Source organism: Gymnogyps californianus, chromosome 1, assembly GCF_018139145.2.
Source record: "Gymnogyps californianus isolate 813 chromosome 1, ASM1813914v2, whole genome shotgun sequence".
Lineage (NCBI taxonomy): Eukaryota > Metazoa > Chordata > Aves > Accipitriformes > Cathartidae > Gymnogyps > Gymnogyps californianus.
In genome coordinates, this window is record NC_059471.1 from 72,264,601 (window position 1) to 72,290,312 (window position 25,712).

Here is a 25,712-nt window from a genome sequence, read left to right on the forward strand (position 1 = left end):
GCAATTCATCTTCAAAATCTGTTTTAGGCCCCTTCGTGACTTCCTGGATTTCAACTATACTTATTTGCACGTTACTTTCTTTCCATTTCAAAAATTCACCTTTCATGGATCTTAAATGTAGTGGCCTAATTTCTTTCATATTTAAAAATTCATTAGATATTCCAATACAAATCTACTTAATTTTCCTCCTTAGTCTTGAACAGATATATTCCAAGTTAATTAACATTTAGCTTTTATGTCCTTTTCTGTCCTGTTAGATCCGTTTTAGAAGGACATTCAGACATATTCTGCAATATAACAAAAAAGAGAAAATACAGACATTCAGAAACTACTTTAAAGTATTAAATGGATATTTATTTTAATTAGATATCTGCTTCATCTTCATTTTGAAGTCTATGTTTATCCATTTTACACTGAAGTATCATTCATTACAAAAGTTCTATTTCAGTGAATGAATTCTCTCATATTTGCACATGCAGATTATTTTACAAACAGAAGCTGAAATAAAGCAAGGGAAGTCACCTTCAAGGCTTGATACCTTTATTAAGACATTAGAAGAGGACAGAGACTACTATAAATGTGAGACTGAGAATTTGCTGAAGGTATTTAGAAACGTGTTTTCAAGTCCTAAGCGAACCTCTACTTGTGGCAGCATGTCAAAAAAACTTTCATCCATCCAGGTGAGCTTGGGAAAACACTTTGGAAGAGGAGGAATGCACTTTTTAGAATGTTGGTTTGTCTTATGCTAAACTACCAAAGCCATAATTACCAGGAAGAAAAACTAATTGATTATAAACAGAAGGCTGCATAAGATGGGAATGGGCCAATAATGTGAACTTAGCTGCCGCTTTACACTGCATGCATGTATATCACTTTAAATGGTTACTGACAGCTGCTTACATTTTAAGTAATTAACATGATTGTCAGTACCATTTGTGATAGACCTTTGCTGCTCAAAATAAATGTGTATTTTAGAAAATGGTATGTATATCTGATCTCTAATACTAAGAAATATATATGTACAGTCTTGACTACCTAGAGGTTATTAGGTTGAAGGCTTATTAAATCTTTCATAGAAATTTCCAAACCACATATAATAAGAAAGCGTATCAAGTTTTGTTTCTCTACTTTAACCTTATATCACCTTATTCTTTAAGGGAGTGAGTTCTGATCCAGAAGTTTTAAAAATATTGAGAGAACGTGAAGAACTTAAGTCAACGCTGAAAAAATATGAGCGCCATGTGGCAGAAATTCAGGGTAACTTCAAAGTTTTAACAGCTGAGAGAGAAAAAATTGTCAATCTTTATGAACGGGTAATTTTATTTATGTTTGTATGATTAGTGAAAATAAGGTGATGTGCAAGAAAAATCCTGGTTTTGTGTGAAAAAGAAAAAAATGCAAAGCATTTGTTTAAAAAATAGAAAAAGAGTTATGGAAATTCTGTGATTTGAATCTGTCAGTTAAATACAAGTTTGTAAGTGCTGTCCTGAGTTAAGAATGCTTTCCTGAATCAAAGAATGTATGCACAAATCATTACTTCATCTTTGGTATTACACAGTTTCTGGGATGCTCTGCATTACCAGCCATATGCCTTAGTAATATATTACATTATCTATTCTATATTTCTGTTATGCTGCTGTTTTTAAAAACAGGCACAGGAAGAGATTTCCCGACTTCGTCAGGAAGTTATCAAATGCTCCAGGACTCCTAAAAGTACTGTGACAGCTCAAGCTATGTTAAGACATGTGGAGATAGAAAGGGATACAGCACTGTCAGATTTCCGAAGGATGACTACAGAACGTGATAGTCTCAGGGAGCAGTTAAAGGTTTGATTCTGCCCTCCTCAAGGTTATTTTAACATGAAAACTACTTAGTAGTGTAATTAAAGTTGCCAAAGATTTCTATTCTAATCCTGAGTGTTAATTGCATTACACGTCTGTGATGAGTTCAGACTTGTTCCGTATGTGATTTTGCGGTTGTTATTTGATACAGATTTCCCAAGAGACTGCATTTAATGAAAAGGCTCATTTGGAACAGAGAATTGAAGAGCTAGAAACTACTATTCAAAATGTAAGGGAAAATAATTATTTATGGAATTGTAAATGTAATACAGGTGTGGTTAATCCTGCAGGACCAGCCTGACTGCTTTCTATCGGGGAAACAGCAGGCTGAGAGCAGTGGATGTTATTTACCAAGACTGTAGCAAGGCTTTTGACGCTGTTACCCACAGTGTTCTTGTATCCAGGTTAGGATGTTACGGTCTGGGTGGGCAGCTAGATGGGGAAAAACTTGATTGGATGGTCAGTCGTATCAGGTAGCAGTTAATTTGGCCTGGAGACTGTTAACATGGAGCACCACAGGGGTTTGTTCTGAGGCCTGTCCTGTTTAACATCTTTATCAGTGACCTGAAGGAGGCAACAGAATGCGTGCTCATAAGGTTTGCAGACGACACCAAATTCGGGAAAACTGTTTATATACCCAAGAGCAGGGATGTCATCCACAGGGACCAAGACAGGTAGGAAGAATGGACAACAGGAACCTTATGAAGTCCAACAAGGATGAATGCCAAGTTCTGAATTTGGGAAGAAGAGCCACTAGCACCAATACAGGTTGGGGACCAATGGGTTTGGGGGCAGCTCTGCTGAAAATTCAGGCCCTGGAGGCCCTGGTGTACAGCGAGCTGTACATGAGCCAGCAGTATGCCACGGTGGCAAAGAAGGCCACAGCCAGTAGCTTGAGGGAAGTGATGGTCCCCCTTTACTGAGCACTCATTAGACCATGTCTGGAATACACCACATCCAGTTTTGCCACCACGGTACAAGAAACACGTTGCCAAACTGGAGTGAGTTTAATGGAGGGCTCCCATGATACTTGGTGCTTGAACACTTTCCCTACAAGAGGAGACTGGTGGAATTGGGCTTGTTCCACCTGGAGTAGAGGTGGCTTAAGGGGGACCTAAGTCCTACCTGCCAGTACTCGTCAAGAAGTCAGAAACAGGCTTTTCACAGCAGGGCATGGTGGAAGGATAAGCAAAAATGGGCATCAGTTGAAATGAAAAGGGTTCAGGCTGAATACAAGGAAATACTTCTTTCCCATGAGGACAGTTGAGCAGTCCCCAGCCTTGGAGATTTTCAAGACCGGACTGGACAAAGCCCTGAGCAACCTGACCTTAGAGCTGGCCCTGCTTTGAGCAGGAGTTTAGACTAGAGATCTCCTGGAGTCCCTTCCAATACGAATTATCTTATAATTATATATTATTAAGAGCTGGTGCTCCAAAACCAACAGTAATTGTACTGTTCTGGCAAGTCCTGTTTAATATGGTTTAAGTTACTTCTGTGTGCAATTGTTTGCTAACATGGCGCTAAAATAGAAAATGAAAACATTAATAAAATTAATATAAATCTTAAATATATTTATAGTCTCGGTAAAACTTGATTTTTAAGTAGATTAACATTGATTTCTGTAGCGTATCTTTCTTCTAGATCTTGTGGTTATAAATTCTGGTTCATTTTCTTTTTTTCCCCTTCAGCGTTTTAAATCCTACTGAGCTTCTAAGTATAGTTCCAAGGATTATAATATTAAACTGAGTGTATCTATGATGAAGAATACACTGTAGGCTTAAATAGCTCTGAGTACTCCAAGTAGTAAGTTAGCTTTAATCACACGCTTGACGTATGATGTGTAGTGAATATTAGGAATAGTCCTGTTTTAGGTACATCATCTTGTTTCCTCAGTTCATTTGGTGCCCTTTGAGGGTGATAGATCAACATGAAATTTATGCCACTAGTATTGAAAAAGTTACTGCATACCAGAGGCTACTGACTTGCTCTTTAGAGGTCTGACCTTTGATTATAGTAACACAGAAATTAGTACTGAAAGAATCAGTAAATGAAGAGAGGGATGAGGTGAGAATTTTTTACCTTAAAAGAGCTGTTTCAAGTAATTTAGAAAGGACAGTTCTTTGAATGTTAAGTGTAAGCATTTTAATAAAGAAATGCATCTTTCTTTAAACTGGAGATTTCAAACTAGCTTTGCTGGAGTCTGTGCAAGACGTTTGGGACCTGTTCTTTGTTCTAGGTGCAGACCTAAAGGCCTCGTGGTGGTAACTGGGTCATATAGTGCTTTATGCAAGTGTTTTACAGTGATTTCTCTATCCAGTTATCGGCATAGCTATATAACTTAGTAGAGACCTAAAGCCGTCATTGGTAGTGTTGTATCCCGAACTGGGATTTCTCCCTTCATACACTCATAATAATGTTTTCTGTTATGTTATTTTGCACTGAAAACTTTTAATGTTACTCAATGCCGAACATTTTTGCCCTTGGGCATAATTACCAACCTAAAATTTACTTTAATAAATGAAAATATTCCCAGAAATCTGAAAGACAGGAAATTGATTGTCGTTCAAAGGAAGTGAAAATCACATTTCAGGTCTTTGCCAGCTACCTTCAGTAGACTTGGAGTCAGGCCCTAAGCAAATGAGATACTTGGACATTTCTTCTTCGGTAAAGGATTGGTGCTAAAAACAGAGTAGAATTTGAATTAATAGGAGAAATTCTATGGATAAATCAGCTTTTTTTGGCTTTCAATGTTTAATTATATTTATAGTTAGATAGTGAACGGTTAGAACAGATGTCCAAAGTGGCGCTAATGAAAGACACCATTGATTCTCTGGAAACTGAGATGAAAAAATTGGCAAGAAGAGCATTGGACTCTGAAACTGAGCTGAGGCGACAGGAAGCTGAATATGTTTCACTTAGGTAAGTAAAAGTATGTAATTGCATTAGTTTGACAAGTAACGTCAGTCTATGTTAATTGGTTTTCATAACTGTTATATAGCTCAAAGGGAAAGGAATTTACGATAGTTGTTCTTATGAGTCATCCTTCTTTTTGGAATGAAATTGTTTTCCTCGTTGCTCATTTATATGTAAATGTTCTTGGCATGTTGATATTATGATATGCTGAAAAACATCTTCAGTGAAAAAGTAAAATTCACTCTGACTTAGCGTTAGGAGCTTTCTATTAGAAGCTGCAGGGATTGATGTTTTTCGGTAAACGGCGTATGAATTTAAATTTTTTTTTTTTTCATTTTTTATTGTTTTTACACAGGCAAGCAAACGCCTAAACTGATGAGTGTCACGTGTAGTTAGTTTCAAACATCCTTTTCTTAGTCTTGGAGCTTTTTCATGAGAGGAAATAAAACTGAAGCCTTGCCTAGGGTTTATAGCCTGCTGCACAACTGGAGTTCTTAACCATGTTTGTAGGGAAGAAAGCATCAGTGCAAGATAAAAAAGGATAATTTACTGACTGGAGGCAAAGATCAATCACATGTGAAGTTTGTGCGGAGACATACGAAGGACTAGATCGCAGAGTGAGCTAGGCTGCAGAGTGAAAAGACTGCAAAAGAAGATACTGCAACTTTTTCCTCTTGTATTTCCTTAAATATAATTCAGTTAGGCAAACACTCTCCTAAACCTATGTGTCCTTACAAGTGACTGGTGTAGTCGACACATGGGTGTTGTAGGGTTGTAGGGTTTTTTGTTGAATTTTGATTGGTGGGAATGCTGGGTGCTAGCGTGCAATATTGTGCTGGCCCACAATACCTTTCTAAGGATACGGTGACTTCTAAAATAACATGAACTCCTTTGCAAATCCAGTCCTGAGTTATTGCTGCTTTATAATAAGTTGTCAGATTTATGAAAACTGTAAAAATTGAGTTGTTGAAGGTTAGGTGCTGCTACTAAAATATCTTTTTCTTTTCCCCCCCAAACCAGTCTGATAGTTCTCTTCAGTTTCTTCAACAGTTTGAGAATCATTAACATTACTACATGATTTGAATATATGACTTGGGTATAACTTGAAATAGGTCAGGCATTCCAATGTATGTCCTAAGTGATGATTTTTATTTTAATAATTTTTGAGAAGCTTTTATGACCACCTATTGTAAAGAATTCTTCTTACTTTTCTGTGATTCTTTAATATCCAGAGATTAAGGTTAACATTAATAAAATATCCCAAATAGGCTAAAATATACAGAAGAATCTTGCTTTTTCCTAACTTTTGCAATTTTAGTGACATTTCAAAAAGGAAAAAAATTAATATATAAAATTCTGAGTTCTCCTGTTTAATGCTTCTGCTTTTCCAGTTTATTGCATGAAAAGACAGAACAGAGTCTTTCAGAGACTCAGCGAAGCCTTGTTAAGAAAAAATATGAAATCCAACTTACCCAAGAGAAAATTATGCTTTTGGATGAAAAAATTGGTGAGTGACAGATACAATTTTTGTAATACAATTCAATAGGCTAATTGTTATATTACCGCTTTTTTCCTTTTTTTTCTTATGAGTTGAAAGAAAAAATGTTGAATGCAAATAAATATACTTTTGACAGTTTCAGCATTCCAAGTGCAAAACATTTGTTTTCTTCCATTATTGGAAGGTTTTTGCATTTTATAATTATGTAATAAAGCTCTTGCAAGTAAGTGTCAGTGACAACACATACTGTCAGCTGAACAAGGTGTGTTGGTACCAATGTACAGTGTCTGAGCATATCAGTTATGTTTATGATCCACTAAGGTGGTGGTAGCACCTCTCACACCATAAGATGATGATGATGGAATCAGGGAAACATCCTTTGTAGTATATATCCTATATTGTATGTTGCACCTTTTTTATATTATGGGAGTAAAGGAGATGGATACAGGAATAATAATTCCTGTAGTGCCAAGGAATATGTTCTCACTTCCAAAATTACAACTGTATTGTGTTAGAAGTCTTTTATTATTTTCTATAGATGCAGTTGACATAACCTGTTCCCAAATGCAGTGCTGAATTTGTGAAGGGAAAATAAAGCTAACCTATAGCTAATTACATTTAATGTTAGAGCTGACTAATGCTATTATAATATCTTATTTTCTGTTAATTACAAATTTCAAACTCCAGTTATTTGGACTTAAATATTTAATTTGACATGAACATTTCATTCAAATGAATAAGCATTTCATTCCAAGTGAACTTAATTTTTTTTTTAATGTTTTGGCTAAGATGTTTAAGCCACTCCTGAGAAGGCTAGAGAAAAAGATGTTTTGTCCACATTAAAATCCACATATTTTGTTTTAAAAGTCCTATACTCCTGGTACAGTAAAGTAGGGACATAATGTTTGATAGGCATGTCAGTCTATGTGTTGTTGCATGCTTTTGATTGTTCCCAGGAAATGTGTCTGAATTCAGTGTATTTTAAGGCTCAAAAAAAAAAAAATTTTTTTTAAAAATAAGTTCATTAAAGCTGAACAGAGACTTTTCAGAATTTGGCATGTGAGGTCTCATATAATCTGACTGAAGCATGTTGCAATCTAGATTTATTAGCATTTTTCATTACTTGAGGCAAGTCCAGGCAAAGAATCTTGAAATTAATGGAGGCTGTCTGTATTGTGCTATTATTCTGTGACCGCAGGGATAACAGTGGAAGATGCTGAATGAGAGGAACTACAGTGTAGGTGTCGGGAGAGAATGTACTGAGAGAAGAAAGTTGAGAGGTTTTAACTGCAGGATCAATAAGGAGAGGATACTGACATTACAATTTGGATGAGGCAGCATAATCCTAGTGAAATAGGGAGGAGAAGTAAAGTTAATAAAGAGCCAGGAGACAAGCAAAGAATAGGGATATTGGCTGGACAAGAATTTGCAATGAGGAGGATTGGTTGTCAGAGGAGACTGTAAGTATGAAACGGCGAGACTGGGAATCAGTGAATGGAGAAACAGAGTGTGGACGTGGCACCAGGGAAAGCTGGGGCAATGCAAGAAATCAGAGACCGAAAATTAATAAAGTGAGAGGAGGGAGTGAAGAAGGATCAGAGACATCCAGTGAGGAGAGCTAGTATGAAGTGTTTAAAGAGACTGGAAAGATCCTCAAAATTGGATGACTAGTTCAGAGATTGTGGGTAGGACTTGGAGCTATTGGACACGCACCATGACTAGAACCTGTGAGCAGCTATACACACAGAATATTTAGGACTTGGACAATAATGCTGAAAGCAGAAGAAAGATTGGAAGTAAAAGGAGATTGAGATGGAAAATGTGGATTTAGGAGTTTAGTATTAGTAGGGAAGGAGTCTAGGATGAGAAACCTTAAGACTTGGGGCTGACCAAAGTGAAGAGAAAGGATGAGCAGCTAATGGTATCTTCTTGGAGAGGTAGAATTGGAGAAGGTGGAAAGAAAGTGTGTGTGCCCACTAGAGAACCTTTTCCCTTTTTGGAGTCTAGAATGGAACTAGGGATTTCCAAGTCTTGTGTTACCTTCTCTTGTCAGCAAAATAATGTACACTTGGTAAAGTGTCTCTTTCTAGTGCTTGTCCACAGAGAGAACAGCAGTATAGTCCCCCAATGGTTCATCCTCTATGTCATGCGACACATGATGGGAATCCAAATTGTGCTTTTTGTTTTTCACACAAGTTAAGTAACTTATTTCAGAAACAAACACTAAGAAGTTGGGAATGCCAGTCTTAAGGTTGTCTGTACTACTTAAAAACCAACCTGTGGTTTGTTGTTTTTTTTTTTTTAACTTATGGTATTGTTTTTAATTACACTATCATGTGGTGTTTTTCTATAGGAGCCTTTGTGCCAACTTTTGCAGAGTTTTGTAGGGAGTAAATCAGTGTTGTCTAGTGGAGCAAGCTTGTCTGTCAGATCTCCTTAGCCGAAAATACAGTGAATAAAGCAGGTAATTGCAGAAAGAGAAAGCACATGCTATTTAAACTGTTAAATATTGTTATGCAGTATTTTATACCATTGCTGTCTGTACATTAGAATTTTGGGGTGATGCACAACCAAACTTTTCAGAATTGCTCACTAACTATACATATGACCTATTTTCAGAGTGCTTGATGTGAGACTTTGGTTATTAATTTTCAGAAATGTTGAGCACTCACAGCTGTGGCAGCAGTCCATGGTTGTTTTTTTTTAATATGTAATACTTTCTGTCCTGAAAATTTAGCTCACAGTTTGGGCATCCAAAATAATCAGATACCATTTTCAATTGATCTTTGTGCCTCCATTCCTTCTCTGTAAAATGGTGATAACACACCCTTGCTTAGAATCACAGAATGGTTGAGGTTGGAAGGCACTTCTGAAGGTCATCTTGTCCAACCTCCCTTCTCAAGCAGGGCCACCTAGAGCCAGTTGCCCAGGACAGTGTCTAGATGGCTTTTGAATATCTCCAAGGAAGGAGACTCCGTAACCTCCCTGGGCAACCTGTTCCAGTGCTCAGTCACCCTTACAGTAAAAAAAAAAAAGTGTTTCATGATGTTCAGAAGGAACCTCTTGTGTTTCAGTTTGTGCACATTGCCTCTTATCCTGTCACTGGGCACCACTGAAAAGAGCCCAGCTCTGTCCTCTTTGCACCCTCCCTTCAGGTATTTATATACATTTATAAGATTTACCCCCCTGAGCCTTCTCTTCTTCAGGCTAAACAGTCCCAGCTCTCTCAGCTTTTCCTCATAGGAGAGATGCTCCAGTCCCTCAGTCATCTTCATGGCCCTTTGCTAGACTACCTCCAGTATGTCCATGTCTCTCTTGTACTGGGGAGACCAGAACTGGACCCAGCACTCCAGATGTGTTTCATCAGAGCTGAGTAGAGTGGAAGGATCACCTCCCTCGACCAGGGATATGGCCTGGCCATACTCCCTCGACCTGGCAATACTTTCCCAAATACAGCCCAGGACACCATTCACCTTCTTTGCAGCAAGGGCACTTTGGTGGCTCATGTTCAATGTGGTGTCCACCAGGACCCCCAGCTTTCTTGCCAAGCTGCTTTCCAGCTGGGTGGCCCCAGTGTATACTGGTGCCTGGGGTTGTTTGTCCGTAGGTGCAGGACTTTGCGCTTCCCTTTGTTGAACTTCATGAAGTTCCTGTCAGCCCATTTCTCCAGCCTGTCAGGGTCCCTCTGGATGGCAGCATGACCCTCTGGTGTATCAGCCACTCCTCCCAGTTTTGCGTCATCAGCAAAATTCCTGATGGTATGCTCTGCCCCATCATCTAGATCATCAATGAAGATGTAAAACAGAACTCGACCCAGTATTAACCCCTGAGGCACACCAGTAATTACCGGCCTCCAACTAGACTTTGTGCCACTGATCACTGCCCTCTGGGCCTGGCCGTTCAGACAGTTTTCAATCCACCTCACTGTCTGCTCATCCAGCCCGTATGTCAACAGCTCATCTATGAGTATTTTATGGGAGTGTCAAAGGCCTTATTGGACTCAAGGTAGACAACATCCACTGCTCTCCCTTCATCTACCAGGCCAGTCATTTCATCATAGAAGTTTGTCAAGTTGGTCAAGCATGACTTCCCCTGGGTGAAGCCATGCTGACTACTACTGATGATTTTCTTGTCCTTAATGTGCCTGGAAATGGTTTCCAGGATTAGCTGCTCCATCAGAATTTTCTTTAGAGCCAGGTTTGAACACTGTCTTAGCAGGTTCCAGAGCCACGCATCCAAAAATATGAGGTGGAAATTTGAGCGCCTTTCATCTTGTGTTTTGAAATAGGGAAAGATTCTGTGGAAAAAATGGAATGTGAATATATGCTATGATGTCCCTGGAAGACTGAACTACAGATCATTTTACTTCGGATGTTTTATCTCCTGGAAGTAGTTCAATAAGCCCAATCATTCAATAAGCCCAATTACACTGATATTTAAAGAGTCATTTGCAGCCTACATGGTTTTTATGAGATGTAAGGTTCACTGTAAAAAGGGTTTCTGTGGTTCTCCTCTGCAAATGCAATGTATGTAGATCATATAAGGATTGATTTTCTGACCATTTAAAGGTAAATGTAGTGTGTAACACCTTATTAGCTGAATGAAGATAAGGAGAGACATCTTTTAGAATTTGATTTTGTAATGAGTAGATTGGTTTTTTTCATTGTTATCTTTGCAATTTTTAAGTGGTGTTGAATTTTGTAATTGCATTACTCTTACTCACTTTTACATAAAGTTCATTTAAATAAAAAAAAGGTTTCAGAAAAAAATGGCTAATGTCAGGATATCAATCTCTCTTACTTCATCAGTCATTACATGCTGTAATCTACATATTGCTTCTGTCTATAGTGATTCTGTTTAAGCCTTTATTGTTATAATACCCGAGAAGGTTATTTTTAATGATCTAAACATTTGCAGTTTAAAGATAGATTTGTTTTGAGCCAACTAATTTAAGGCCTTGATCTAAGGAAGAATGCAGTTCTATAAATATCAGTTGGATTATTTACACATTTCAAAAAGGTATATGCTTCAGTGTTTTCTTGAAGGGGAGCTTTGCCATGTTCTTTTATGCTTTAGAAGTGTATCAAAAGAATTTTTATTTCAAATGGGTTGAATTAATAAAAATGAGACCTTTCTGATTGTGTCCAGATAACTTTTCAAGACAAATTCTTGTACAACAAGAGGAGATCTGTGCTTTGAAAGAAACAATTGCACAACTTGATAAAGAGAAGGCATCTTTGCAAGACTGTGTGGAAGAAGGAAGAGAGAAGATTGCTACTTTTGAGGAAAGCCTGGCAATTAAAGTATGTTCTAACATGTAAATAGTCCCATAGTTACAAAAGGTAAACAGGGAAAGGATCTGTTGGGTCATCACACCTATCTTATATTGGTATCTGCAACAGTGCTCAGTGCTGACTTAGTTCTGTGCCAGTTTCAAGGCAACAATAAAATTCATGTTGACTTCAATAGCAGTAGGTTTGAGCAGTGTTGTTTATCTCATTGTTTGGTGTTTTGTATGGTTTATACTTACCAAGAGAGGAGACTTTAAGTACTTTCCTGAAGTGGAGAAGAGTACATTAGCCAATAAAATATTTTGTTTATCATAAAATTTAGCCTAAAATCTTCCTTGGGGTCCACTGATGTTAAAGATGTAGGGTACTAAATAATACTGCCTTTGTTGTCATTGAAGGAGCATCTGACTTACATTCTTTTCACCTTAAAGTATATTGCACAGTGTGATTTCAAACTATATAATGAAGCTGCTTAGTTCTGAAACGTTATTTTTCACTTCAGCTTAAGTCACCTGGAGGTTGATTTAGGATAAACTAAGGTATTTAACTGTTGTGATTGTTAACTCAAGAATTTGCACTGATTTTTAACAAAATCTTAAAGAAAAGATATTGCAGGACAGGCTAAAATCATCTTGCCATAAGCACTGACTTTGTATTTTTAAAACTGTAAATTGTAAAATGGTGTCCATTTTAGAGAAGTGGCTATCTCTCACCTCTCTTGTGTCTCCAGTGGAAGACATTTCCTTAGCCTATCTATGCTTCTTTTAATATCTGTATCCAAAGACAAGGGAGTAAAATAATATACTTTGTGATGGAATTCTTGTTGTATCAATTACAAACTAACAGACTCTGGCAGTTTATTCATTGTAGAAAAGCTGTGATAACTTATCTAATAGGCAGAAGACATAATTTAGTTTTGGGAGTGTGAGCCAAATGCTACCTTTAGAACCACAAAGGATTAAAAACTTTAATTAAAATTATTATATTCTGCAGAAGATAATAATATTTGTTCCTTTATTTGCCAAATTAGATTATCAGAATTTTCAGCTCTAAACAGTACATGATGAAACTTGGAAAACCACAATCCATTTTGCATTAAATAGTTAAATTAATCAGCTAGCTGAATAAAAGGAAATATAAATAATCTTATTTAAATTTTTTTTCCATTTATACTGAGGAGTGGTGAGAAGTTTATTTTAATTTTGTATTTCTTTTCAAGGAGAAAATAATTTCAGATTTCAAGATTCTGATTTCTGAGCTGGAGCGTTCCACAAAGTAAGGATGAAATGTCAAGATCATTATCAAATTTTGATTAATTTATAACATTAACACAAAAATTGAATCATAGGATGTGCTAATGTATAAATATTTTTTTACTCTATTAAATATTAAAATGTTACAGCTTTGTTTCATGACTTGCAAACTTAACCACTGGAAAAGCTATCATTTGTATTAGGTTGGGCAGTATTGTCACACCTGAAGAATTTTTTATTTGCTGCATAGAAAATCTGCTGAAGCACTCTGTATCTGTGAGAAAGATATCACCAGTTTGCATCAACAGCTACAAGAAATGAACAAAGAACTTGCACAGACTAACAAGAACAGAGAATCATTAGCTCAGGAGAATGACAGGTTACAACAGCATCTTTCTAATATTAAGCAAGAAAATCAGGTATATTTGTACAGAGAACCCTTGACTAAAAAGGAAAATGGTGTATTTTTCAAGTAGTGCATAGAATTGGTGGGCCCTCATCTGAAGTAAATCTGCAAACTAGTTTTTAAGTTCATTTTTCAGACTCTGATTTTTCCCTTATTGCTCAGCTCACCTGTATAAAAAGCACCAGCTATTCTTATGTAATGGTCTGGATGTTTATCTTGAGGAACAGCTAATTAATGGGTTTTTTTCTGATCTTCAAGTAAAAACAATAGGACAGTTATAACTATTGCTTATATGGAAAAGTACTATAAAGGAGGCAGCAAGTATTTCTTATACTGTGCTGTGACTGGCCTAGAGTACTTAAAAGCTTATGAATTTGACTTGCTAATAATTTAACACAGTACACATTTTAATAAGGTTCAAAACTTTATTAATAGTACTGTATTTATGTTCCTTTAAAGTGGCTTTTGGATAAAAGATATTAGAAATATTTGGTTATAATACAACATTACATTATCTGTGTTATTTATCTGTGTGCAGTTCCTAATGAAAGTCGTTAAAATACTTAAACTAAAGTGTCATCTCATGCACACACAATGCTCATGCATCAGTGTGTTTTCCAAGCAGCTGGAAATTAAGCTTAATACCTGTAGTAGTTCATCATCTGTTTTTTTCTTCTTTTTCTTCAACTACTTGCCTTCATTTAGGTTTTCTTATACTTGATCTTTCTTCTCTGCACTTACTCTACTTCTACTGCTTAGGATAACTTTGTCTTTGAAAATACTTTCCACTCACCTGGTTTTCTCTTCCTCTAGAAGTGCTACCCAGTTTTGAAGGGGCAAATTAACTTCACCTGATGTTAGGTATATAAAAGTTTTAAGTCATTAAGGCTCTCTTTTAAGTGAAGAAAAGTTCTCCAGCAGGAGATTCATCCCATCCCAGTTTTTAAAGTGATTCATTTTACCTGTCTCTCTCCCTTCATTACAGAGGAAGTGTATCTAACTAGTTTAGATCAGGTGTGTAATTCTGTGCTGCAAAAATTAGGTGAGACAACTCTCATTCTAAGTAACACTTCTCTCAAACATACTAATAATTTCTCTTTAGCGCCCTCTTTGAGTATCCTAGAAAAGTCGAGGTTCATAGTAGCTTTAACCGCCAAAGGTACTCCAGGGAATCACTATTCTTTACCTCCTCTCAGAATCACAGTTGATACTGATGAAATCAGCTGGTACAAAACACAGCCTCCTGTTGCTTCTAGCTACTTTTGAAAGCTTCATGGTTTTATTTGCAATGCGTGGATGTTTGTAGAAGCAGTTAGAAACAAAAAGTCTTAGCCTCACAGGATCAACTATTTTTTAATAGGCTTGCCTCTATAATATGTATTGGTTCCTCTCGGTTCTTCCATTAATTTAGGTGATACTCAAAGTATTTAAAATAGCATTCTCATTTCTTCACTTGGGCTTACTGGAAAATTTGACAGATTTCCAGAGCACCTTTCTCAGCAACTCACAGCCTTTTCACAACAGGAATAGGGTTTTTTCCATAGACTTCTCCACACACACCCCCTCCAGACCTTCCCCCAGTTCTTGCAGCTGAATATTCTTCTAGTAATTTTGTAAGGAAGGAAGAGTTTCTGAACAGAGCACTTCAAGACAGCCTTTCTGCAGGTTTTTTCCTCATTCTGTTCTCTTTCTCAAGCAATAGTTGCCAGAAATTCTGTGTGCATTCTCCTAATACTTGTGGCTCTATTTCTCCTGATTAGGAGATAACCACTTAATCAGTTAATTCAGGTTTTTAGCTGTCTTCTGCTTTTTCAAATGTGGGCTTTTAAGAGACTGTAACATGTAAAAAAGAGGGAGCTGACTCTGAGCCCTGCTCCTTAAATGGGGCAGGCTATTTTATGACCATCTAGGTGCTAAATAAACCGTCTGCATTTTTCTTCTTAACTGCTACGTTCTTTTATTGACATTTTTCTTCTTTTTAAGAAGATTTAGCATTATTTGTAAGTCAAAGAAACAAAATATTTTTGACAAATGCAAAATTTTGTTTATAGAAACATACATGGTTTAGATTTTATATAGCCTTTAAATAATGAGTTAATAAAGCCATAGACGTTAGATACGCACTAATTCTATTTTTTTTTGTAAAGGTACAAGCAGTATACTTTAACCTTATGAAAGAAATCTTTCTTCATAGGTACTATACAAAAAACTAGCAAAGTACCAAAATGAGCTCGACGATATGAAGTTGAGAGCCCAGGATTCAAACACAGATATTGTCAGGCTGAAGGGTGTACTGAAGTCTAAAGTGAGTATATGAATTAAACCTGTTAATAAAAGCTGTTGTTTTAACTAAAAATGAAATTTTAATGATATCCCCATGGAAGAATTTGCTTCCTAGCCAAAACTTATTTGCATTCTACTAATACGTTTTTATTAGTTTGAACACATTTACTTAGCTGTTTTTGCGTACACAAGTAATGAAGTATATTTCATTGTGGTTTTATATATACACACACGTGTGTGTTTATTAAACTTAAAAATTCAGACAGTCAGTAATACAGAGACTTGGAACTCTTTTGTCTTTATTACCATATGGGATTAATAGTAAAAAAAAAAAAATCTGCAATATATTGCTATACCTCATATTTGTAATGTTAATCTAGCCATTTTTAACAGATTTCTTTTGAGCATTAAAATGTGGCCATCTTGAAAAAAACACTGGTTCTTGAGAAGTGTCTCAATGTTTTGGCTAAATGGCAAAGTTTTCAGTGGAAAGAGAACATCCAATATTGTGTCATACCTGTAGATCTATAGATACTCCTATTTTGTGAAGCTTACTGTAAATTATTAAACAAACAAGCTTTATGTGTTAGGAGAGAGAGAACTGCGAGCTTTTGGAGAATTACGACAAAGCCCGTGAACAAGGAGAAAGTTGGGAAGCAAAATGCCATCAAGCAGAAGCAGATTGTCGCTCTGTTAGACTGGCACTGATCAGTGCGGAGTCTGAGAACCGCAGATTGAAAGAGAAAATGGAGTCCCTTGAAACAGAGATGGAGCAAGTAAGTTGAAATCGTTCTTTCCATAGTTCACCCTTGAAACGGTCCAGTAGTATTTTAAGCCTGCACCTGTTTAAAATTATGCTTAATGTCACTTCTCATATTTTAGAGATATTTGCTACAATGAACTGTATGGAGTTTCAGTTTATTTAATAACATTACTAGAATTCCACTAGTCACACTTGGAAAAAAAATCTTAAAAAATATTAGTGTATTTCAAGGAAAAAAAAAATGTTATAAATTATAAAATGCTCTCATGTTTGGAATGACTGAAGGCATAATGTCACACACAACTCCACAGCATACCTGAAACATACCTAGTGCTTTGTCACCTGTTACGTTCCTGTCCCTGCTTTTCTTGCTTCCAGCTTTGCAGCCTTTCCGCTGCTTTAGATGTCCCAAAGAGCCTCTTCCCACTTGAAAATCTGAAGAACTTAAAGGGAAATGCACAGCATGGCTTTGGAAATACATTATGAACATAGAAACTTTCTTCTAGTTTTGGGTTGTTACAATTTTTGTTGCAGATCATCTCTGCTTCCTGAATATCACATAGGCTACTGAGGGCTACCCATGCACATTAGATACTCAAGAAGAACTGAACTGCTGCTGTTCAGAAAGTGGATGAGAACATAACAGTAGCAAAAGAGTACAGGAAGATTGTGTGGCAGATTTTGACATCTTTTTAATATACTAAAACTGGTACATGGTCCTAGTTTGTCTAGTGAGCCTCAAACAGGTAGAGATTTCATCCTTCTAATTCCTTCCCACATGCCTGCTATTAAGTATAGGAATAAACAGGCCTCTTCATGAAAACTGTGTCAACAAATTGAGTCAGAATTCCAGATGTCATATTCAGGTTCATAGCAGTTACGTGTAAGGCACATATCTAAAACACAGTAGTTTTTATTCAAAAATCTTAACGTGTTTAGCAGTGCTCTGTGTTCCTTGTGGGTTTTTTTAGGCAAGACGGAGCTAGAATTACTGTGATGTGCTCCCCCTACAATCATCTCTCTGCATCTCATTCCTAAGCAATCCTTCAAAGAAGTCACAGTGCTTTATCTCTCTCTTTGCTCTGTTAACCTCCCAGACTCATTCTGCCACCCACTGAAAATTAAGTAGTTAAAAGTGACCAGAAATACAAGTGTCACTGAGCAAAGTACAGGCATTTTTCAAAAAGGAAAAACCTAGGTTATGTTAATTTTAAACATACACAATTCTAAATGCTTTTAGTCAGAACTGCTGCTGCTGGCTTGTGGACTTCTCTTTAGTGTGACTTCTGTCACCTCTTAGTCATGCCTGAGTTTATGGGTGACAGCAGTATAAATATGACTGACAGTATCTCAGCATTCACTGATCATCTACATGCAAGAATACATTTTATTGTTAAAATAAGAAGGTCTCATCTGAAAATGAAATGTGGCCCATGGCAGAATTTTGAACCTTATTAGCTCTGCAGAAGGAGCAGAATTCTAGGAATAGAGTTTAAAATGTCAGTAGCTGATTTTGCTGTCAGAAGCAAGAATTATTCTCTTCTAGTTTTTATATATGGGAGTTATTTAAAGAAATAACTTTAAAGTTTATTCCAGAATAAATGACTGCTGCCTCTTAAACTTCACCACAATTATACATACTTTTGTAGGATTTTGGAAGCAGTTTTAAATTTTCTTTGCAGTAGAGTTTTGATTATCTGATATTGCTTTTAACTGTAGCATTTAACAACAGAAGCAGCATACAAGTCTCAGATTTCTGCCTTAAGCAAGTCTCTTGTGAAAATGGAAGGAGAGCTTCAAAACGTACATTGGGAGAGACTCTCTATACTTGCAAATCTCACGTCTACACAAGAACTTTCCATTAAACTAGATGCAGTCAAAAAAACGATTAAATTGGCAGTTAACTTCCACAGCAGAGAAGGTAGAAAGGGTACGTGAAACATATTAGAAAAATAAGTTTATGTTAACGTTATACTTAAGGGATCTAAATCTTCTTTGGGATCTTGAATGATCAAAGAAATCCTTATTGATGATTAGTGTTTCAATTTTTTGAATGTTTAATTTGGCATTCCTCAGGGGCTTACTCCTCAGAGGGTGGATGCTGTGTACTATTTGAAAAGCACACTGCTTTGCAAGGTTTTACTATGAATACTCAAAAATCAGGACTTAAAATTACTGGTTGTTTTCTTGAAAGGTATCTTGGATTTTACATCTAGTCACTAAGTAAGCAGAATAGCTGGAGTAGTTTATTAGCAAAGAAACTTGACATGGACTTTAAAATGCTTGACTGTTTTAGGAAGTATCAATATCTGTTTCATAATCTTTCCTTAATTTCCCTTGAAAATAATTTCTGTTGACCCTGATTTTTACAAAAACTACAAAACTAATGTTTGATAGGCAAATTTTTAAAAACTCAGCTTAGATAAACTCTGAAAAATTGTTCATACATGCTCAGATTATTCAGATATTTTCAGTATGATTCTATCACTGTCCTGTCCATCCTCGCTCCAGCCGAGATAATTTCTTGTTCTTTACAGGCTTCCAGCATTCTCTTTTAACCTTTATGCCTTTTCCATACACCATGGGTAAAGCTGCTGTTTGACAGTTGGGTATTTGTTCCAGCCAAATGTGTGTGATGTCTTTCATATGCTTGTGGAATCCTCTACAATGCTGTCGATAGGGAAGAGTTCCAGCACATGACATTTGTCTGAAGCTTTCGTGAGATCTAATACGACTAAGCCTTCCTGGATCCTTCTGTGAGATTGTCAGTGAAGGGGCTTGCTGGAACTGTGGAGAGCAGCAACACTTTCAGGAGAGAAAAATGCAGAAATGCGGTTGGAGAGTTGGAGAAAAGTCTGAAGTTGGGAAATTTTCACTAATTTTTTCATACCTTTCAACCAGTTGTCTTTCATCAGCCATGTATAACCTTCAGATAGGGCTCTTATTTTACATAGTGTTCCAATGCAGAAATCTGCATTACTAGATTGCAGCATATGTATATTCCGAAGTGGAAACTAAACCTGATCCTGAATAATATTGTTCTTTCAGTGTTTCTAATACTGTTTATTTTCCTATAACTTATGCTGTTTACATTTTTCAGTGTTCTTTTCTTCTGAAATACAAAAGTACAATATCAAAACTGTTTATCAGCAAAGGAACTAGATTTTTGATTGACAATTAGAAAATTGGATCTTTCAGACTGAAGAAACCTTTTAGTTTAGTTTGGTAAAATCTGAGTTTTGCTTTGGAAAGTGAAAAATGCATTTTTGTTTTTTCTCCACCCCCCGTCCCGTTGGCCTATGACCTCAGTATCTTCCTTGTTTGAACACACAAATGGCTATCCTGTGAAAATTCTGAGGAATGTGCTGGAGAGGTGGGGCGTTTGTTAAGATGTCTCAGTTCATAGATTTACTATGACCTTTGGGTGAGCATTATTGTGCTTAATGTAAACTACGTTTGAGTAAAATACAGATAAAAGTGTTTGCAGCACCCCAAATGGACTCAGACATCCTAAAATGCGTACATGAAAAGATGAAGGAAAAATAGCATCTAGCTTACTTAAGCTAAGATTAAAACAGGCAGTTTTCTGTGTCTCTGTAGCTGACGCAATACAGATTTTCCTGACTCACCATCTCTGGAATTTTTTTTTTTCTTTGTGTGTAGTTATGTCTCAGGTATGTCCATTGTTCCCTTTGCAGTGGAACATACTAGGTTTTATGGGTATTCTTTTTTAGGTTTCCCCAAGATACATAGATACTTAATCTCTTGTTTGGATTTTATTCATTTTCCCTTTCCCCCCAGATTTATTCTTGATGGTCCTTTAAGTAAAATAAGTGTAATCTCACTCTGCTGGTGATGCAGATACTGGTTTGTTATACCAGGTGTCATTTCCTGCATGCAGATGGTTAATCAGTAGTTTCTTGCTTCAACAAAATGTAAAACTTCCTTCCTCTTCTTTAATGATCCTGTCTACAGTCTGTGTCCATTGATCCATATATTTCATAGCATGTTGTCATTTGTATCAAGTACATTTATATTCAGATATATACATTGGGTGAATTTATAAATCTGACACAGGATTTTGACTGAGGGCAAATATAACACGGATCATCCATCTTGGAGTGAGAGCAAATTTTTGTCATTGATCACAGCCTTTCTTTTTTCTTTCTCTCTTTTTTTTTTTTTTTTTTTTTTAAAAAAGGTTGCCATAATAGATAGTCAGTAAGCTTAACAGACATACATCTAAAACTTTAAAATCTTTGTTTAGCTGCAGAGCAAGTGTGAGTCATCCCATTCTGAAATAGAGCTGCTGAGAAAACAACTGGGAAATGAAAGAGCATCTATGAAAAACCTGGAATCTTTGCTTGTGTCCAATCGTGAGAAAGAATTTCAGTCACAGATAGCAAAGCAAGAGAAAGACTCTGAAATTCAGTTTCTCAAGGAACAGCTTTCTTTAGCAGAAAATAAACTGTGAGTAAATGACCAGGAGAATATTGCAGGTGTTTTCATTCTTCCCAAGTGTATATACACAGAGGTGGTTTTATATCTAGCTGCAGTTTCAAATAGCCAACGTACCTTGGTTACCTTAACAGCAGAAGATACCAAAAACCTGCTTCTGATTCCTCAGCTATACTCTAATAGATTTTCCTGTGTAGTGTTATATTTTACTCCCAAAAATGCTCTTAATCTTGATTGCATGGTATAGCTGCCCTTTTAATTTTGGATAATTGTATTTGATAACATACTTGGAGGATTATAGTTGCTATCTAATTAAAGTGTATGGACTTTACAGTGCTGTGCAGAGTCGAGATTTTACTCAGCTCAGAAATAGAGCAGCTCAGCTAGAGTCGGAACTGGATATCACCAAAAGACAGCTGGGGACTGAGCGCTTTGAAAGGCAAGTATATATTTTTGTATTGCACTTCCTGCATCTTATTGGGGTGAAATGCAATATAGTACTAAGACTTAGACTAATCAGTAGGATAAACAGCAAAGTTTGGTTTTGCTCTGCCGTACGTCTCCTGTGTGTTCAGAGGCTATTCATGTCACTAAATTTAGTCTGTTCAGCTGTTACACATGCTGTCTAAATTAGTTGTCTAGGTTCTCTTTATAGCCAACAGAATGGTGAGATAAACTGCCCTCTGGAATTGCCTGTTTTAGGATGGGATGGATCACTTTCCTGAAGATGCTTATCTGTCTTCACTCATTTATACTGATGCCCATCTTGATCTATAGTGAAAGTCTAGGTTACTAGTTGGCTATAAAAGTGATTTATAGGCTACTAGTTCTGCGATATGAATGGCTACCTTTTGGCTACACCTGTGCTAGTGAACTAAACCAGATCAGAGCATTGACTTGAGGGGTACACACAACTGTATACTTGTCCATACAGTTTGTTAGTACACACTCTGGAATGATTTTAGGCCATACCAACCTGCATTCTCCCAGGTACTACTTGAGGCACTGAAGGTGCTAGGGATGGTTCCCAAACGGCAGTATGGCCAAAGTAATTTTTTTTTTTTCCTTTTTGTGTGGGAAGAGAGTTTAACAATATGTACAAGCTGTTTCATGTGATTTGGCCACAGTACCAGAGAATGGTCCCTGGCCCGCTTCATGAGTTAATCTACATAGTCTTGGTGTCTTAAATAGTTTTCTTATCTGTGAAACAGCAGTACTTCTCTATTTCATGGATGTATTGAGGATAAAATATTACAGTGTCGGGCATTATTTTAGGTATGTAAAAGAGATGGCTAAAAGAAGTAGAGTGATGTGATTATAGCACAGGTTTGAGAACCAAGTGTCTTGTTTAATTGTAGTAAATTACTGTGTTGATATTCCGTTCTCTCGTAAGTAAGGATGAGGGTTTTGGAGGGGGCATCTCTATACCTGAGGTTAGGTCTTTTAAAGATGGATTTCTTAAATTTCTCAGTGTATGTTTGTCACGGTTTAACCCCAGCCAGCAAGTAAGCACCACGCAGCCGCTCCCCCCCTCCCGGTGGGATGGGGAGCAGGATCAGGGAAAAAAAGTAAAACTCGTGGGTTGAGATAAGAGCAGTTTAATAACTAAAGTAAAATAAAATACACTACTACTACTAATAATAATATAGTAATTGTAATGAAAAGGAATATAACAAAAAAAAAGAAATAACACCCAAGAAAAGACAAGTGATGCACAATGCAATTGCTCACCACCCGCTGACCGATGCCAGAGCCGCGATCCGCCCCTCCCGGCCAACTCCCCCCAGTTTATATACTGGGCATGACGTTCCATGGTATGGAATACCCCTTTGGCTAGTTCCGGTCAGCTGTCCTGGCTCTGCTCCCTCCCAGCTTCTTGCACACCTGCTTGCTGGCAGAGCATGGGAAACTGCAAAGTCCTTGGCTTAAGATCAGTGCTGCTTAGCAACAGCTAAAACATCAGCATGTTATCAACATTATTCTCACACTAAATCCAAAACCCAGCACTGTACCAGCTACTAAGAAGAAAATTAACTCTATCCCAGCCGAAACCAGGACAATGTTTCAATTTCAAATTGGATTCTCCTTTACCCTGAAGTCATGGCAAAAACTACAAAACTTTTGAGTTAGATGTGCAAGTCAGTTTAAAAGGCGGCATCACTTGTGCTTCTTCAGCTGCATAGAATGAGCCAGACTGTATGCTAACACGAAAGTACCTTTGTTTTAAAAGAAAGTCTACCCTCTTCAGACTGTTTGTTCTCTACTCCCCCTATGTGAGTGCATCCATCTCATGGCATATGGGCGCTCCCTGGTAGGGACTGCAAGTGTTTCTTCTTGAAGTGTTCATTCGCAGAAAGTTGAATCAGCCTCCATACTTAATCTCTTCTCTTAGTTAAGGTTAATTTGTTACTCATGTGGTTGCTTATAGTTGCAATAATATCAACACTTAGTTTACAACTGGTTAGCAAAACAAATATTAGAGTGAGCCTGTGCTGAGGCAAAGATCGCCAGTTTTCATTCTTGAAGAGAATTTCTCTTCTACTTCAAGAGAATGAGAAACATAATTACCTGAATTGGTTTGGAAAGAACAAATCTAGGTTCCATTATGCAGTCTGTAAGTCAGTTGCAAAAACAGTATGCAGAAATCTTAGATAGCAAAGACTGAAATGTTCTCATATAAAAATCTGAGGCTGACATTAGATTTAGCTGTCTTTGAAAGGCTAGAGCTTTTTTCTTTTTTTGGCTTTTTCATAAAATCAAAACAGTGTCCCTTCAATGTCCTGCAAAGGTTACAAGAATTCTACTTCTTTTCTGTTTCTCCTCAGAAAGTCATGCTTTACAAGAGCAGGTATCTATCTCTCTTGCTTGCAGGGAAAGGGATTAAAGCTCCAAGTTGGCTGCTTACAGCCAATCTATTTTTCTGGTACTGGCAAGTGAAAACCAGAAAATTAGCCAGAGAGGAAAAATACTATCATTAAAGTCAGTATCATGATAGTATATAATGGAAGCAGCAGATGTGAGTACTGACTGGGTTTTTTTGTTAAAGAAGCAGGTAGATGACATCCTTGTTATAACACTGACTTAGCTAGTTGTATTGATTTACTGCCTTGGTGCAGAATGAAATAATGCCTGAAATTAGGAGGTGGAAGTGCCAACGCTGTCAGGTCTTGAATGAGCACTAACACAGTGATACCAGGAGGCTTAATCCATCTGTCTGGGCTTTTCTTTACCAGTCAGGAAAAGCACCTCCCCATCCCTCCCATCCTCCTGACTGTGGAAGCAGTTTGGACTCATGTGGAAACAACAGGTTTGATTTATTGTCCTGTTCTGGCTGTGGTGACCAAGCACAGGGACTGACTGTTAGGTACCCCTGGACAGCCCCAAGCGCATGACTTGCATATCTTTTTATCCCTTTCTGTTTCTTGACCCTCCTTTTTGCTGCCTTTGTACCTCCCTTTCTCTGCCCTAGCCTCCTCCCAAATAAAAATCTTGCCCATAGTTACTTTCTCCATCGGTCACAGTTTTGCTACATTCATACCCAAACTTGGTATTCTACAGGGTGACATTACCCGTGAGAGGTGCAAGCAGCTGCACTCTGACTTCCCACCTTTGCCAGCACCATCTTGACCATTAACGGCAGTACAGCATGTGCATAGTAAAGCCCTCAAAAGCAATAATGCTAGTAAGACTAGCAGTCAATGTAGATCAGTCTGGTTCCGTAGTCTTTACAGTGCATATGATACCTCCCCAGGCACAAGGCTGTGGGATGTTGGTAGCTAGGTGGAAGACTGTTACTGTCTCACGGGGCTCCTGCTGCTAAAGTGAGCCCTTTTCTTGCCTGTAGATTCAGCTCCGTGAGCTGGTGCTGGATCTGGTCGCTCTCCTGCAGGTTTTGGTGATGTGCTTCAGTGGTCCACTCCATATGTAGGTCTGTGGTAATGGCTAAGTCACACTGGGGTCAGTTTCAGTTCAATACCGTACAGTCCTTGTTATACCTTCACTTGCAAGGTTTTGGGCAACTTGGAGTCCTTTTTTCCAGCCTGGGTCAATGCTATCCTCCCAAAACACATATTCATTTATAATGAACCATTGTCTAGGTTTTACTGGGGTTAAATACTGAAACTCAGGGGTTGTTGTAGCCACCCTTCCTAGTAGTTTCCCAATCCAACCCTGACAAGATTCTCCTTATGTAAACAATTGGCAGCCTGAAACCAGGATCCCAGATGAGTACGTACCTCCAAAATTTTCCAATGTGTTATCCAGTCCCAGATACTTCCTCTCCGTACACCCAGCGGCAGGAGTTACGGATTCATCCAGTATCCAGGCCCCACCCCTTGCAGTCAAAATGACGAGACTACCATGTTACAACTTGCCCGTGGGGGAGTCCAGCATCTCTTAAATATCCATAAGTTTCAGGGCACTTCAGGCAGACTTTAGTCCACTGGCCTTGCCAACACAAACAGCACAAGAATACCGCAAGCAACACTGTTCTTACATTAATATCATTGCTGATTTTAGTGATTGTCTCTATGTTGCAGACTCATGAATAACCTTAAAATTAGGCTCTTCCTCCCTGGAGATTTTTACAATTTTTAGAGTTTAACCTGCAGCAACCATGGCTAGCTTCTGTCTTTGAGGGAAAACTGAGACAATGGATATGTAGAACTAAATCTGAGTAAGGGAGTAATACAGAGACAGTCACTAATCTGTCTTTTAGACAAGTATATGATGAACACCACATCTTTTAAAATAAAATAAAAAAGCTGACAATCTTAAATAGAAAAAAAAATTATGATAATGACTATGAGATCATTTTGATGGTTTTTGAAAAGTGCTTAGTCTCACTGTAAACTAATGTTTATTTAGGGAACGTGCTGTACAGGAGCTTCGATGCCAGAATCGTACAATCTCGTATCAGTTAAGCTCTACGTTAAGAACATCATCACCTGAACATTCCCATCATCGATCTCCTGATTGGTCTCTGGACTGGTCCCTGGAAGAGTAAG

General features: G+C 37.4%; 1 protein-coding gene across 1 annotated transcript; it reads left to right on the forward strand.

The window, feature by feature from the left end:
• Window positions 1–580: 580 nt before the first annotated feature.
• TSGA10 (testis specific 10) lies at window positions 581–25,712 on the forward strand. The gene is given in 13 exon segments (XM_050907315.1): window positions 581–680; window positions 1,158–1,313; window positions 1,653–1,826; window positions 1,993–2,070; window positions 4,609–4,760; window positions 13,047–13,215; window positions 15,397–15,507; window positions 16,076–16,261; window positions 17,968–18,123; window positions 18,125–18,178; window positions 20,516–20,718; window positions 21,041–21,145; window positions 25,573–25,712. Coding segments are annotated over 13 exon segments (1,710 nt in total). The 5' UTR covers window positions 581–653; the 3' UTR covers window position 25,712.